This window comes from Carya illinoinensis, chromosome 3 (assembly GCF_018687715.1).
Source record: "Carya illinoinensis cultivar Pawnee chromosome 3, C.illinoinensisPawnee_v1, whole genome shotgun sequence".
Lineage (NCBI taxonomy): Eukaryota > Viridiplantae > Streptophyta > Magnoliopsida > Fagales > Juglandaceae > Carya > Carya illinoinensis.
In genome coordinates this window covers 2,739,593-2,756,192 of record NC_056754.1, presented here as the reverse complement: position 1 = coordinate 2,756,192, position 16,600 = coordinate 2,739,593, and the positions used below count along the sequence as shown (strand labels likewise).

Genomic DNA, 16,600 nt, shown 5'->3' with positions numbered 1-16,600 from the left:
TGTAATTATCTAATTGACGATTGGCTAGAGGGGACAAGGGAAGCCTATCTAATTTTTGTCACGTTTAAACTTGCGATTGGACTCCATATGCCATTCCGACAAGAAACAAGTTCACATGGACCATGAAATTCCCATACAAAAATTGAAATGGCCTTTATGAGGTTTTGAGATGGGTCTTGTTTTCTAAGTGCTGTATGCCGTTGTCTGTCAGATAAAAAGAAGAAAAAGGGTGCGCCATATCGGCAGCCGAAAAAGAATGATCTCCGTAACGAGAGTGATTAGGTGCAGCTGTAATAAACACCCAATTAGTCCTCGACACCAATTGACACGCGTGCCCCACTGTTGGTGGACTTCTGTATTCAAAGCATAAGATCTATCTACAACCAGAGAGCCCCAGCTGAAAACTATTAGTTTTGGCATCCATGTCATATTTGTAGGATTTTAATTGGATGGTTAAAGTACATTTAGTATATTCATGCACCATCTGCCAACTATTGGACATGGTTCTCGCACAGGGGGGCCGGGGCTCCGACTAGCGAAAAAAATTTTCTGCTTGATAGCAGCAAAATACAAGCAAAAAGATCTAGGGCATAAGCAGAAGAACAGAGACTGGGTAAATAACAGTGATGGTCTTACAAGGTGCAGCCATTACAGTAAGATTTTCATGCCATATATAACTAGAAAGGTTTATACTAATTGGAGTTTGTGCTTCTCATTACCAGGAACCAGATGAGAAGAAAAAAAAAATATAATGGAAAGCAAGCCAGAAATAGCTAAGCTGTCTCCCTAATCACTGTCTTCAACACCGTCTTGTTCATCATCATCGCCATTTTCCTGCACATAAATTGTTCAGAGGTCAGGACATGGGATTGATAATAGTTACATGCAAGGCATCCAATAAAAATCTACTTGTATCATCTAAAGAGGTTCTTGTAGTCGATAGAATTCAATTGACCGTGCACAAGGCACAATTGAAATGATAGTGGTTCTTCACATCATGTCATGGCGAACTGTAAGGAACACACTATGCTTTGGTTTTCTTTGTTTGGAAGTCTCAAACGGAAATTGCATGCAAGTGAGGATCCGAGATTTAGCAATTGAAAAATTGCAAGTACAGAGACACCAACGAGTCCTGCTGTGTCCCACAAATACTATATTTGTGAATGGAAATGTTGATGCTCCTAATTCGCTGTTGCATATACTCAAATTTTCACTTTTAGAGTAGAAGTCGATTTGGTCTAAAACTATTAAGTTCTCATTTTTTATTTATTGGGTCGATACTCTAAAGCAGTTCTTCTTCTTCTTTTTTTTTTAAGTGGGGCTGGGGAGTTATTTTCCTGTGCGCTGGGTTACCACCAAACCTTTCTAAATAAGATTTCATTACTTATGGAAAATGATCTGCATAAGATTCATTACTTGTTAAAAGAAAATTCTCTACCCAAAAATAAAAATAAAAATCTAAAAGATTATTCTCCATGAGAAGTTCTTCTCTTTTTGGGGGAGGCGAGAGAAGTCATAGGAGGACCAGAAAGATCACTTCATATGCCCCCACAATATATGGAATAATGGAAATTTACAATTGACATGCATTTTAATGAGACAAGCACTCTTCCTACAATACTCTAAACGGTCCATGAAAGGTTTCAACATTAGGAAATGGTGGGTTCAAACTTAAAGGCAAATACTTCTATTTCAGGAAACTTTCATCCATTTAGGATATTCTGAAAGAGAAATTTCACCGTCTACTCTAGGAGGGAACAAATTACTACAACATGTATATAAATCATCATGAGGGTGCATGACACAAAAAGCAACACAATCGACATTGCAAGTGAGAGAACAGAAAGCCTTACAATGGCATTACATATCAGACAAACAACATACATCTGTGTGTTCATGTAGCTATTAAAAAATGACAGTTTTTTTGGAGGAGAGGGGGGGAGGGGGGGAATAATACCTCTTCATCGTCAGCATCATCGTCAGAGTCCTCTTCATCAGCCTCCTGAAACAGTGAAGTTAGCTATCTTTGCCAACTCAAAGATAGCAAAAAACAATAATCCCAGAATTTTCTGTTGAGTTACTACTCAGACAGAAAGGAGATACTACCCTTTTTATAGGTAAAAATACTAAACAAAAATTAAAACAGATATGAAGAAAAAATTACATTGTTAAAATACTTCAGCGGATTGGGCCACAAATCCTCCTTTATTAACTCTGCAATCTGTGATTCCATAGGGAAAGCGAGTTATTTAGAGAGAGAGAGAGAGAGAGAGAGAGAGAGAGAGAGAGAGAGAGAGAGAGAGAGAGAGAGAGAGAGAGAGAGAGAGAGAGAGAGAGAGAAGCAGTTTCTGATGATTTCAGTGAGGCCATAAGTGAACCTAAGGGACAACATTATAATTAAGAAAAGGATGAAACATGGCATAACTCTAAAGATAGAAACTTAAGGCTAAAATCAATCATGACCCAATAATAGAATAACAGAACACAATTTACCTCATCATGAAGTTCTGCAACATCTTTCTGTTGAGTTTCACTAAACCAACTGAAGAAGCTGCATGCATAAGAGCATTGATAAGTAAGTCAGGATGTATGCATAAGAAGATGAAATGTTAAACAAGGACAAATCAACCTTTCAATGAAGGTAGTTCAGAAATCAATTTGTTATTCATATCTTCTTCTTTCTTTTGCCAAGGAATCTCATATGAAACGAAGGCATAGCCCAAGTACTTGTTATTCATATCTAACAAGGAATAAAGAGCAATCTAAATCTCTTTTTAGTCGCTGTGTAGGTATTTCCTCTTGTATGTACTCGGGGCTATGCCTATTCATGAAAACAAAAACAAAAACAAAAAAAGAGCAATCTAAACGTACAACTCCAGAAAAGCAAGAATGTCAAAGATTCTTTGAGGAAGAATTCCAGCAGAAATTTTTTTTTTTTTTTTGTTTGATAAGTAAATATATTATATTAATAAAAAAATAGGCAAAAGCCTGGTACAATGCATAGTTTGCCCTAGCTAAGTAGGAGCAATCGAAAAAAGAAAATCAAATTCCAGCAGCATTTCTTATATGTCTATCTCCTGTATCAGGTATTTGTTTACAGTAGGAAGGGGACTATCAGTACAAGGGAGGAAATACACACACACACACACATATATACACCTGCCAAAACTGTTTCCATCTTTGGCCCAATATAATACAAGACAAATAATGTTTCACCATAGTGGATTCTTTTGACAGCATACACCATCATATACCCTTAAGACTTTGCTTTAGGTGTGATTAAATTTCATTTTTTTTATTGGTCGAATTTCATTTATTTCATTTTTGTTCACAATAAATACATTGTTCAACAAAGAGAAAGGCAGGTTCTGGCAACCCATGCAGAAGAATAGAAAAAGTTATAAGTAAAAAGGAAAAAAGAAAAGAAAAGAAAAGTTGCAGACCATTCTTATGTGGGCAAAATTAGATTGAACATGAAGCCATCAACACCCTTTTTGAACCCAACCCCAGCAGGCTTGAGCCTAAATTGACCCCTCCCCACAATTACATATGACGGCCTTTTATGATATAGGAGTATTGCTCATTTGAGATCCTTCGTCAATAAATTTAAAATTATCGTTATAGATGAAAAAACTTATTAAAAATTCTTCATTACCTATAAGGAAAAATACATATTATGTTTTGTTTTTGATAAGTTACATGAAAAAAATTTATGAATATAAAAGGCCAGCCATATTTATTCCATCATGTATGAGCACAAAGAAACTATCATATCAAATTCATACTGTATACATACAACACCATCAATTATTATCTAACCCACTCCATGGCCTCTTAGTGATGGGTATAGTTACATATTTGCCTGCAGGCACAAGTAGTTAAATTCAAAAAACCAAAGAGTAGTTAGATAAACCACCTCTCCTCAGCAAGTGGCCGTTTGTTCCCTTTTTTCACATGATTGACTCCATTAGAAGCAGCCTTCACAAGTTATAATTCATAATCAAATCTCAAGCAAAAAGAAGGGGCTGGTGGGGGTGACTACTGGAATTAAACAAAATATATATATATATTTTTTGTAAGTAATAAGATATTTCATTGACATAAAGATAGGCATAGCCCAAGTACACTAGAGGTATACGAAAGCATACACCTATTTAAGAACTAGAAACCGTTACGAATGTGAACGTGCAAAGGTATAAAGGTGCAAATAAATTTTTCAGTGGTATAAAGGTGCAAATGTTACCGTGCCCTCCTTCCACTTGATGTTTGTACCAGTTATTTTAGTCGTTCCCTCATCATAGAATGTGAAGGTCTTTGTCAGCTTTGTCTCTTCAAAATAAGGATTCTCGTCCACATTCTGAAAATCAGCAGTTCAAACACACACAAACACTTTTACATTTGCAACTCCTCAACCAAAAAATAAAATAAAATAAATTCAAAATGCATAAGAAAATTCTATGATAAACCGAACCAGTATAAAGGTAACCTAACAGACACAATAAACTGGCACCTAAAAAAATGGAAAATATCTCAAGTATAAGGCCAAGCAAGCATGAGTAAATACAGAATCTTACAAATGTAATGGAGTACCCTGATGCCACATCACTAAAATCCTCTACATCAAGAGATTTTATGTACTTGAAGATCTGTATCAAGTATAGAACAAAGGAAATTTGTTAAATTGCAGGAGCAATCATTCCAAGAGTGCTAAACCTTACAATCACAATCCAACATCTTCAATGTAAGAAACTCTAAACTCTTAAGTTAAATAAAAAAGGAAGACTAACAATTTTTTAGGTCCAAATAATTAGTTGATGACAGAATGAACATTCTAATAAAAAAAATTTCAAATCACGAATCAAACCTTCTGGTCTTCCTCGCTCAAGAGGTCACACAATGCAGGGTGGCTCAGGAACTGCATAGAGAAATAATGCACGTCATTTGTGGTAGATTTTTTTTTTTTGATAAGTAAGAGAAAAATATTATTAATCAGAAAATAGGCAAAGCCCGTGTACACAGGAAGTATACATAACACCTAGGGATGTTCTATGTGCGATGAATTAAAGACAGGAACTCATGAACATTTGTGGTAGATGTAGAAAGGATTGGCAAGAGTTGTTGTACATTCATTTTGATTGAAAATTAATTTTTACATTTATATGCACACACACACACAAAAAAAAGAATGTAATGTGATGTGATGTTACACTGTAAGTTAATTAGAAATTAAAGGTTTTGAGGATGAATAAATCACTAACAGCAGTTAACCAGAAGTCAGGAATAGTTTTGATGATCTCATTGCGTCTGATATAGACAGGTCTGCGTATCTCATTATATTTCTGCTCAACTTCCAAAACCTTGTCACTGGCCTCTTCATTGACCTGTTGATTGGAAATGCAAGTTTCACATTAGTTTGAGAATAACAGCATATCTAGTTCAGCAAAGAGAATATCAAAAGGAACATGAAAAGAATGTATAAGGCAACAACTGAGAATACATATTGCCCCATTCATTTCGTTTCACATATAGCCTAATTTTTATTTTATTTTTTGTACAAAGAAGCATTGCATGATACTTCACTCAATAGCACAAAAAAGAGTACAAATTTGAAGAGTATTTAAAACTGAATTCATACTAACAACTATGGCAATGACTCGCACCTTTACTTCACACATGATATGGGTCTATAGCTCCAGTACCAGCAACGTGTGCAATAAATGGAGTGATTAAACTCCACAAGAATGAAAACCAGCCCTCAAAATCATTGATTGCAGCATTTCCAAACAACTAATGTATTATGCTTATTATAAAAAACAGTAACATTGTAAAATTTAACCCACCTTGGCCTCGTGTTTCAGAATTTAGAAAAACCGTTGCTGTAGCTCTCAAATCCAGAATAGCCCAATTTCAGAACTCGTTAATCTATTCAAGCCACATTCCATTTTTCTCGTTTTGAAAAGAAAATTAGTTTTAACGAACCATGATTTAAACCCAACGACTCTATTCAAACAAGCAAGCAACCATGATGACAACATCGAATAGACGAGTTTCTGAACTTGTTCACACGTGTATATATATATATATTTTGATAAGTTTAACTTGTTCATATATTTAAGCCAGATTCCCTTTTTTCTGTCGTGAAGAGAAAAATAATTTTAACAAATCATGATTTAAAGCCAACGATTCAATCATAACAAACAAGCAACCATATTGACACCATCGAAGTGGACAGGAATGGCCTTCATGAAGATATAGTACTTATACATGCAGACACCCGCATATACGAGTGCACAACAAAAACAAAACTTTACAAAAAACGAGTTGAAAGTAGAACCTTCTCGAGCTCATCTTGAACCTCCTGCAACTTCTCTACAGAAAGAACGAGATCGCCATCAATGGGATCGGAATCAGCCTCCTCAGCCATCTCCGCGACCTTCGATTTCTTACCTTTGTCAGCCACCATTTTTTCTACAAACCCTTAGCCCCTAAATTATTTAGGGAAAGACAGGTAGACGGGAAGGACGCCAACTGAAGTGCTGTATAGACCGCTCCGGAGACAGAAATCGCCCACAAAAGTTCCAAAGAGATTAGTGTTGCGTTGCTTGCTTAGACGACGAAAGTAACTTCCCCCCCAATCCCTTCGTTTCTTCACACGCACTCACACAGACTCTCTCTCCCTCTCTGTTGCAGGTAGGAGTGTGGGGGACCCTAAACTTTTCCTAAACCCTAAGACGGACCAACTTCTAAACCGTTTTTAGGGTTTAGGAAGAGAGATCTTGGGACGAATAGATAACAAAGATGCACCGGGTTGGGCCAGACTCAAGTGTTTCGATAAATTCATAGTTCAACGCCTGCTTGTCTTGTCCGGTCACGTGAATGGGGATTTTGTCAACAAATTTAAAAAATAAAAATAAACTAAAATTATCTTATGTTTCTGACTTTATATTCTCTCGTGGCAGTGATAATAACAAAATTTTGACTATATATTTTATTAATATAAATAGTACATTATTTTTTTAATATAAGATATTTATTTTAATTAATTATATTAATAAAATGTATAAATAAATAAATAAAAATAATTCTACATAATAAAATTCAATAAACTAATAAAATATAATTTAATTCAAACGAATAATATTACTCATCATCTTTTTAATTATTATTTTTGTTATTATTTCCGATGTATCATTAAGTTATTAAAGTTATTTGTTATTTTCACTTTCAATCATTTAATTGCACGTTAATAGATTATGAAAGGATAATTATTATAACGATGATGGATTTTTTTTTTTTAAATTCATGTTTTATGCTTTTAAAATTTTCTTGGTCTTAATTAAACTTGAGAGAACAAATGTGGGAGATGTGGACAGTAGACACTGATTTTTTATCGGTCTAGATCCACTGTACAATAGCAGAAAGTGTGTTGCTAGACATGGTCAATGACGAGTTTGGATTAAGATAATGACATTTCATGAGTAATGCAAATTAAAGTCCAACTCTAAGATTTAAAATATGAGAGAGAAATACAAAGACACCATTGTATCCATTCCTTTTCTAAAACTTTAAATTTTTAAAACAAAAAATAAAACATATATACGAATTGAGATTTGGGCCTATATTGTAGTTGGAAACATGCGCTTTCGAAGATTGAAGCCCAATTCACTTGTAGCGTTGTCTTTATATTTTACTGCCTATAAAAATATGAGTAAATTCAGTCTAGTCCGATCGGTATATAGGAGATTTTTGAGACCGGACCAAACCTTATTGGTCTAGGATTTTTTCATCCTAGACCAAACCGAACTACCATATGAGCTGGATCGGACTGAACCATTTGACTATTTAGTCCAACCCAATATCAAATGGGCAAATTTTTTGACATTCGAGTCAATTGACATTGTTAGTCAAATTTCAACTCAAGTCTCAATTTTTATTCCATTTTTAGCCTAAATTATTATTAACATACAAAAAAATAAAAATAAAAAATAAAAACTTGAAAAATATGCAACATGCCAATAACATCCAAACTCTAAATAAAAGAAAAATATAAATAAAAGGAAAAAATAAAAACTATTCATATCCATCCAAAAGATTATCAATCATACTAATAAAATAAAAGACAAAAAATAGAGAAAAAGAAATTCAAAAAAACCCCTAATCATTCAAACTCTAAATAAAAGAAATTTATCCCATTATATTTACGATGTTAATTACTAATTTGTTACTAACTTAGAGTATGTAGATATATTATGATAGTTAATGCATGATGGGTTAATTATAATGTTAACATTTTGTATATGATTAATGAATAATTATCATTGACCATACATGCTTTATACTTACTTTCAATTTAAGTATTTTACAAAAAAATTATCTAATAACTTTAATTAGATATAGATATTAGTAATTAGTTAATGGTGATAGGTTAGTTAATTGATATAATACATTAGTTAATTGATGGTATATTAGTAATTGCATATTTAACATTTTATATTGTCAATGATAATAGATTAAATAAAAATTACATAATTAATTATACAATTATTATATAAAATAATATATATGTATAGTATTTCTCGGGGTGAAATCAGACTGAGAATCGAAAATTTTGTAAAGGGAAGATTGAAACCGACTGATCTTCCCATCGGTCCAATCAATTTTTCTAGTCCAGACCAAAATCCTTACAGGCCTATATAAAGACCCATTCTCTTTTCCTTAAATTGCATTTGGATATTGAGCTGAGATGAACTAAACTCAGTTATTTATAAATAATAGTGAATTGAAATGGTGAAATGAGTTCTGTGGGGCCATTTATGATGAGTTTAGATGTTAAGATAAGTTTATTAATACTATTTATGAGAAGTTGAAAAAAGTTATAGATCTACATGTAAAGAGATGTTGAGTTAAAAAAATTGTGAGTCTCACGTGTAAAGATGTTTTAAATTGAGATGAATTTAATAATTTGAGAGTTGTGTATTTGAATGTTAAACTCAACTTAAAATTAAATTAAAGTGAGTTAATTTATGCTAATCTCTCGATCTTTTATTTCTTATTAAGAACTATTATAAATATAAAGAAATTATACAAAATAAATATATAAATCGACTGTGATTTAATTAAATCGGTTAGCTCTATCAATACAGTTCAATAATTGTTTGAAATCCGCCTCTGTAAATGCCAATATTGGTCTTGCGTTACAGACGTAGTCACGTAGGTTCATTGTCCCTAACTCCCTCTCCATCACTGTTTCATTATAGAAACAATCCACGAAACAAAGCGCTTTCGTCTACAGCTATGATTCTTGTTTCCTGGAAAGTCTTCCACTGGTCCCTATGAATTAGGGTTTTATTTCTCGATTCAACCTGACATTAATGTATGCACTTCCCGGAGAGTTGGGACGTTGATCTTCCGGCCGAATTAGTTGGGGTTTCGGATGGATCTGGTGCGAGGCGTGGTCTGAAATTAGTTAATCATTGCTGTTTCAAATGGAACGCGTTAGTTTCTAGCTGCATTTTGAGTTTTTCTCAGTGAATGAAACACTTTTCTCAAAATGAAATTTGCTTTTGAAAATCTGTCATTTTCACAGCCCATATATATATATATATATATATTTTTTTTTTTTTTCTTGTTCCCTTTCTCTTCTTTTTTCCCAAACGGACCTATATTTCTAGCCATTTTGGAAAAAAAAAATTAAAGTACCTTCTTTCTACGTCTAACGTGCCTGATCGAATCGGAGACGCATAAAAAGTTTCTTGCTCTCTTTCTAAACTGTCTTCGACTTCCATACCAAAAATTTACAAGTGGTCTTCCGCGCTTTTTTAAGGCTTTTATATTTCTATGAGAATAGGAGCTTGAAGCCCTAATACATTGCAGGAAATACGAAGCTCCAGTGTCAAAGAGCTCTTCAACTCGCTTCCGACATGCGCGTATTCTCCTTACATCAACGAAAAATTTACTCCGAATGATGCCGACCTGAAGGACTCAAAATCCGATAAACTCGAGATGACCGAGGCCAAACAGAGTATACTCAAAGCAATATGTCGAGACGACAAGGCTCAGCTCCTCACTCAAGCAAAGCGGCTCTTCCAGAGCAGTTCGGAGATGTTACACCGGTGCGTCGTGTCAAAGCTCCTCCATTTCTGCTGCGCATCCGACTCGGTGGAGTGCGCCGTTGCGTTGGTCAACGGAGAGTTCGGAACGGTGCCGTTGGTGAATGAGATGGACGAGAAGGGGTGGTCGGCTCTGCACACAGCGGCCAAGTCACACGCGAAACGGTGCGTTGAATTGCTGCTCAAGAAACGTGGTCGTACGGACATGAAGACAAAGGACAGTAGCTCACTACTCGCTCTGGAGCTCTCTCTCTCTAGCAGCAGGTAAAGTCCAAAAAACACGTCGTTTTCGTTTTTTTTGCATAGAAGTGGCAAAAGCCTAGCCGTCCCTATGATCACCATAGCTGAACTGCCTTAAAATTAACTTTCTAATTTTCAGTTTGTTTCCAGCTATTTTTTAATCTCTTTTTTCATTTTAAAGCAATTAAGATCTTAGATCTCCCTTTAATATCTCAGGATGGAGTTGATTTGGAATCCGGATGACTACTCCATTGAGGACTTGGTCGTTATTCTCACTGAAAAGGTTGGAAAACGTTTTGTTAAGGCTTGGTTTGGCTGCTGATAAAAAAAGAGAAAGAAGAAAGAAACTAAAAGATATACTGGGACTAATGATTTTCGAATACATTAATGAACTCAAGTCAAATATAGATCAAGAAACGAAAAGATATATTGGCACAGGCATTTTGCATGATGGTTTTAAAAAAAATTAATAAACTCAAGCCAAATAATAAATATATATAGTTCTACAACGAGTTCTGTGACTGTACGGGTCGACACAGCTAGTGTTCTGACATTCCTTCCTCCTAATTTGTGAAACCTCTTTTCCTGAGTTAAGAGCATCGACTATGGTTAAAGAGTCTCTGTTCTTCTTCAGGATTTGACTACGGTAAAACTTCTTAGCGAGAAAACGAAGGAAATAGCTGAGGTGGCGTACTCAAACGCCATCGAAGGCCGTATTATTCCGTTAGCTGCTCTGCTCATAGTAGCGCCGGAAAAGGTTAAAGAATCAGTTCTAGAGTTGCGTGATGCCGAGTCGGGCTCCAAAGAGAAGATGACCATATACGAAGGCGTGATAAGGGAGGCCTTGTCCTTGGGCCGAGAAATGACGACGTTGAGAGTGGCCAAAGCAACCAGTACCCCGACCGAAGTCAAGAACCCCGACAGCAGGAAGCTCCTGCTGCGCGAGATAGAGTTGCTCCAGCTCTTCGGAGCCGTAGCCTCGAGCGGTTTTACGGAGAAGAGGGTGAGGTCACCATTGATCAGTGCATGCCAGGTGAGAATCCCTCTTCTTTTTCTTTCTTTCTTTTTTTTTTTTTTTTTTTTTTTCAGAATATCGCTTGTCTGTTTTTAAAAACTAAAAAGTTGCAGAAGAAGTTGTCTTTTTTTGTGCTAGCCTCGATTTTGATGATGATGGAGGGGACAAATAAAAACATGCGGAGGTAGCATTAAATAAAGTAAATATGGGACTTGTTCGATATTCGACTTGAATTTATTATATTTATAAAAGAAAAAAATAAGTTAAAATCGTAGTTAATTGGTGTATGAATGAAGAAGTTGGGAAATAGGTTATTTTGAACAGAAATGTATTAATGGACACTTTTGCCCATCCGGTCCCGATAAATGGTATACGAATTAAGAGCACCCCCGTCTGGTTTTCTAAAATACTATATTTTTCATAATTTGAAGTTTATTTTAGAGTTTTAATTAAAATATTTCCTACATCCAGATTCCTATTTTAAGAAAAAGATTTAGAAACTAAACAATAAGTCCCTATATTTGGAGACTTACTATTCATTCCCTAAATTATTTTTATTAATATTTTATTCTAATATATCAAATAAATAATTTTTCAATCATCTACACTTTCTCTCATACTCATATTTATTATAGTTTTAAATAATAGTTTTAAAAACAATTTAATTAATTACGAAAATATAAAAAAATTAATTTTAAAAATATTCTCATATTCACAAAAAAATAATTTAAATTTTTGTTTAAAATATTCACTAGAGTAATAGTTCAAAAAATAAGAAAAAATATTGAGTAGTTAAATTTGTAAATAGAAGTGAAAGAAAAAAGTAATAAAAAAGAATAAAAAAATATTATTTAATAAAATAGAGATAGGGATGGGGAATGAGATGTAGGAGGTTTTTGAAAGATGAATAAAATTTATGGAAAAATTTGAAAAAAGGTAATTTTGAGTTAAATTATAAGGATGGAGATAAGAAATAGGATGTGGATGCTCTTATAATAAGAACGGGTGCGTGATCCATTGCCATTGGCCCATTGACATTGTTTCATCTTTCCAATTCTTCCTTGTAATTCTGAAATTACATCCTTGATTGTGGTTGTAGCCTTGAGAGCTACCCCTTCCAAAAGGTACAGCCCGAGTGTGTATTCAGGTCACCTGGAGTCTGTTGTCCCGCAATAACATCCAGAGGTGGTTGGATGAAAATGCAATTACGAGTACGGCCCAGGAGACAATACAATAACATTGCACCAAACTGATTGTCTAGTAAATACGTGATTTAACGTAAAAAGAAGCAGAGGCCTATAAACCATGTCGTTGTACTGTTGGTAGTGTTGTTAATCTATTTAGTAGCTATTTTTTTACTCTACTGCAGGCAGGAGATGTAGCCGTCATCGAGCTGCTTTTGAAGACAAACATAGATGTAAACGACACCGATGCTGAAGGAAACTCTGCTCTTCATTGGTCCCTCAAGGCGCCTCCTCAGCAGATAAAGTCTTATTTCCCTCTCCCTCTTCGGCTCTTCCACTCCCTCTCCCTCACATACATAGACGCATAAAAACACAACACGTTATAATTGCTTATGATTTCCTACTTGTTCCCAGAATTGTATGGCTCCTTCTGCAACATGGCGCCCAAGTAAGCCAAAAGAATAAGTTGGGGTTGACTTCTCTTCATTTGGCTGCCGCTAATGGTAACTTACAGGCACTTCAGGTATGGATATGACAGCTTTTCATGAATTTCTGTCTTATCTATCTTGTGTATTGGAAGCAAAAAATAAGAATTAAAATGTTACATCTGAAAGTTATTATCTTTGACAATGACCCAACAGGTCTTTCTATTGGAAGACCCAGATGCTATCAGCTATAGATCAGAAATGAAAGAAACCCCACTGTTTTTTGCAGTAAAGAATGATCATATTGACTGTACTGAGCTTCTTTTAAGATGGGGAGCAAATAGCGAGGTCCTCAATTTGCGGTAAAAAATAGTCGATGCCTTTTCATCAAGTGCATTATTGTCGTTGTCTTTAAGAGGCTGAATTACACGAACATTTTTTATTTTTATTTTTGGGGCGCGGGCGCTTGTTCATTTCTTTTGTGCGCCAATTCTTATCATTACCAGTAGACAGAGACCCATAGACTTGGCAAATTCTCAAGATATGCTTTTCATGCTGAATCCAACCAGTTTTAGCCACAGTACGTAAGTTTTGATAAAGATGATAGTAGTGAATCAATTGCTTACTTATCGATATGGCTTCAGCCATGGAATCTTTTGTACCTACTGATAATATGCAGTGAATCGTACTTTCTCAGTTCAGAGTAAATATGGTAGTTTTCAAGTTGATGAACTGATTTCAGAGACGTATGATGCACTTCTACACTTGACAGACGAGGACTATCCTACGGAAAAGTGAGCTTCCTGGATAAAGAATGAATTCGTATTATACTTAAAGTTCCCACCCACCCCCTCCTTTCTGCCTGTAAGTTCCGATAATTTTCTACTGCTTGTGAACTGTAGTATGATCTGCACGAGCACAAAGGTTGAGATCTGCAAATACTTTGGATCTCCTCGTGGATGTGTGAGAGGAGGAAAGTGTTTTTATGCACATGGTGAAAAGGAGCTTCGACAGGGGAGGCATGGAACCCATGATCTGACTCATTCTCCTACTGTCAAGGAACTAAGACGGAAAATATATGTGGGAGGTCTCCCTCCAACTTTGGACTCTGGTAATTCGTAAGCTTAATTTAGTATGATTTTTGTTAATATGAAACCTATCTAGTCAAAATAACACTGATCTTCTCCCCATTCACTGTTGTGAAGCAGACTCATTGGGTAAATTTTTTGGAGAACAATTCGGTGCAGTGGAAGATGCTACAGTTCTTGGAATTCAAGCCGGAAATGAAATGAAATCTCGAGGATTCGGCTTTGTTACATTTAAACAAGAGACATCTGCGTCGGCAGCTGTTCAAACACACTATGTCATGATCATGGGCAAGCAAGTTGAGATAAAAAGCGTATTCCGAAAATGCTTTGTATTCCCCGAGTCCCAAAACCTGTCAGCGGAACAACACGAGCCTCCAGCAGATATACCGAATACGAAGATTACAGAAGAGGCTAAACTCGAACAAACGTCCTGGGTTGATAGATTACGCAATGGCCAACATAAGATATGCCCCAATGAACTTCAAGAACATATTGTTAGTCCCACCTCTGTGGACCAAAGCATGCCTGCGTGGCTCAGGATTTTTAAGAAGTGGCTCCCGCGCCACTTACAAGATCAAACAACACGTTTGAAGGAAGGAAATTATGCTCTCTCATCTCTTAAAGGTGATTTCAGGGCAACATTTGGCTTGGAATTGGATCATGCGTCTCTCGGCTACTCTAAACTTAGTGAATTCATGAAATCTCTCCCTGGACTTTGTCGTGTGAAGGTTGTCCCCATAGGCAAATGCGGACCTACCACTCACTTGGTCCTCCTGCCTAACCTTCCTATGCCTCAGCACCTATTGCAACATACACTCACAATGCCCTGCACGCCCTCTCTTGCTACAACTAACGAGAGTGATTATTCTGATTCTAATAATTCCAATTGTCTTCAGAACCTTCTTAATTCCGGGTCTTGTGAAAATGATAGCTTCACTGATAGCAGCATTGAGCCAGCAAATTCAGCCCTCGAGTACCCTGATGTGATTTTGGCTCCAAATGATACATTACCTGGTGTGCACCTGGGGTTTCTTCAATTCTTGAAGCCAGACCCTCTCTTTCATGGTCGATCGTGGCAACGAAATGAAAGAGACGTGGGTGCAGGAGACACTGACGATGTAAGAGGAGGGCAACTAGAGGGAATTAAAGGGAAGAATCTGAGGCATCAAAAGAGGCATTTGGTTTTGGAGGTCCTTGCCAGAAAAAGGAACAGCACATCGGTGTTCTTTCTCGGTGACTTCGATTTCTACAAGGTGAGAAGTCGGCGAAATTAAGTACCTCAAGTGATCAAGTGTACGTAACAGCAATATCATGTTTATACTTATTCTATGTGCACCTTCACATGCATGCAGGATTATAGGGCAAGCATCAAGCAAGGGAAGTGCTTTGCATGCAACCAGCAGGAGATGTTATGGGCCAACTTTCCGTGCCGACACTTGCTGTGGTGTAGTGACTGTAAATGGCAGGCCATCTGGGCAGCCGGCGATTCTGAGCACAAATGTGTTGTGTGTCATGTCGAAGTCCAAAAAATTGATTTACTCCGATGGCATGAATCTTGTCAGCCTGCTAGTGATGATGTCCTTAAAGCTCATGAGTTCCCACCTTTGGATCCTACTCGAATACGAAGGTATGATTCTTCTAAACTCCAATTCCAGCAGAAATCATGTGCAATTTTCAAGCTTTATTTTATATGCCATTAAAAACCTGAGATTATTTTTAAAAGAACTTGCTACTGTTCTCTATTTCTCTCCCCCTTTCCGTCGTAGTACTCCATCGACGAAGAAGAAAAGCAGAGAGTACTAATTGGTAGTTGATAGGCTTGTTGCGGCCAGAGTACTCTCAGCGCACCCAAGGATATTAATTTGCAGTAAGCACAAAAAAACTCTTAAAACTTGTATATGGGGTATCTTTTGTTTGAAATTACCCCGCTTAGTAGAGGAAAAGGGACAGGGGAGATCGGCAAAACATATACTTGCCATTACTATTGTACAAACTTGTTCTCCCTCACCAGGATACAGTCACACCTTTTTTTGTGCTCGATCTAAAAATGTGACCTCAAGTTGATGAAAATATCATTGCCTCGTGCAAACTTAATTCTCTTCCACACTTCTTTCTCTTCCGTGATTCTTGTTCATAATATCATGTTTATACTTTTTCCTCTGCATAATGGCATTTCCCTTCCAAATTACCCTATGTAAAATAAATCCCGCAATTATTTTATTATTATCCATGAGAATCTTCGAAGTTGAATTTGTGTACATTTCTTCCCCCCCGATTCCAGGTCTTAAAGATCTTGTGATGAAAACTTATTATTATCAATGCAAATAATATTAAATAGTTAATATATGATTATAGAGCTTTGGGCTATTGGCGGTAAAATTATACAATTAATTTCTTTTAAGCTCCGATCGATTAGGTAATAGAAAGCAAATAAATGTTTCCTACAAATGTTAATCAATTAATAATTAAAGAAAAGTGCTTGAGCTATAAATAAAAATACATAAAATTATTTTTATAAAATTCTAAATTTACTTTAATA

General features: G+C 35.8%; 2 protein-coding genes across 3 annotated transcripts; one reads left to right on the top strand and one right to left on the bottom strand.

Moving 5' to 3' along the window:
- Window positions 1–591: 591 nt before the first annotated feature.
- On the bottom strand, window positions 592–6,844 carry LOC122302470 (NAP1-related protein 2-like). The gene is made up of 10 exons (XM_043113752.1): window positions 6,335–6,844; window positions 5,259–5,381; window positions 4,865–4,915; window positions 4,575–4,646; window positions 4,244–4,357; window positions 3,917–3,978; window positions 2,494–2,551; window positions 2,165–2,221; window positions 1,958–2,002; window positions 592–834 (listed from the first exon to the last, which is right to left on the bottom strand). Exons 1-10 carry the CDS (start codon window positions 6,461–6,463, stop codon window positions 787–789), a joined length of 759 nt encoding a protein of 252 aa, XP_042969686.1. The 5' UTR covers window positions 6,464–6,844; the 3' UTR covers window positions 592–786.
- A 2,863-nt stretch (window positions 6,845–9,707) lies between these two features.
- On the top strand, window positions 9,708–16,155 carry LOC122302469. 2 transcript variants are annotated; one of them, XM_043113751.1, is made up of 12 exons: window positions 9,708–10,373; window positions 10,566–10,632; window positions 10,984–11,382; window positions 12,734–12,852; window positions 12,963–13,071; window positions 13,190–13,335; window positions 13,480–13,553; window positions 13,671–13,767; window positions 13,876–14,084; window positions 14,182–15,314; window positions 15,414–15,688; window positions 15,828–16,155. In XM_043113751.1, the coding sequence occupies exons 1-12, from the start codon at window positions 10,003–10,005 to the stop codon at window positions 15,862–15,864; spliced, it is 3,036 nt and encodes a 1,011-aa protein (XP_042969685.1). In that variant the 5' UTR covers window positions 9,708–10,002; the 3' UTR covers window positions 15,865–16,155. The 2 variants fall into 2 exon arrangements, with proteins under 2 accessions (XP_042969685.1, XP_042969684.1); XM_043113750.1 differs by lacking the exon at window positions 15,828–16,155 and having other exon boundaries at window positions 15,414–15,818.
- The last annotated feature ends 445 nt before the right edge of the window (window positions 16,156–16,600 follow it).

Coding starts and splice junctions, on each gene's coding strand:
- LOC122302470 (XM_043113752.1), bottom strand. CDS start 6,463: ATGGTGGCTGACAAAGGTAAGAAATCGAAGGTCGCGGAGATGGCTGAG. Junction 4,358..4,574: donor CAGGGTACTCCATTACATTT/GTAAGATTCTGT, acceptor GCTGATTTTCAG/AATGTGGACGAGAATCCTTA. Junction 2,222..2,493: donor TTGCAGAACTTCATGATGAG/GTAAATTGTGTT, acceptor ATGGAATCACAG/ATTGCAGAGTTAATAAAGGA.
- LOC122302469 (XM_043113750.1), top strand. CDS start 10,003: ATGACCGAGGCCAAACAGAGTATACTCAAAGCAATATGTCGAGACGAC. Junction 13,554..13,670: donor TCCAACCAGTTTTAGCCACA/GTACGTAAGTTT, acceptor GTACTTTCTCAG/TTCAGAGTAAATATGGTAGT. Junction 14,085..14,181: donor CCCTCCAACTTTGGACTCTG/GTAATTCGTAAG, acceptor GTTGTGAAGCAG/ACTCATTGGGTAAATTTTTT.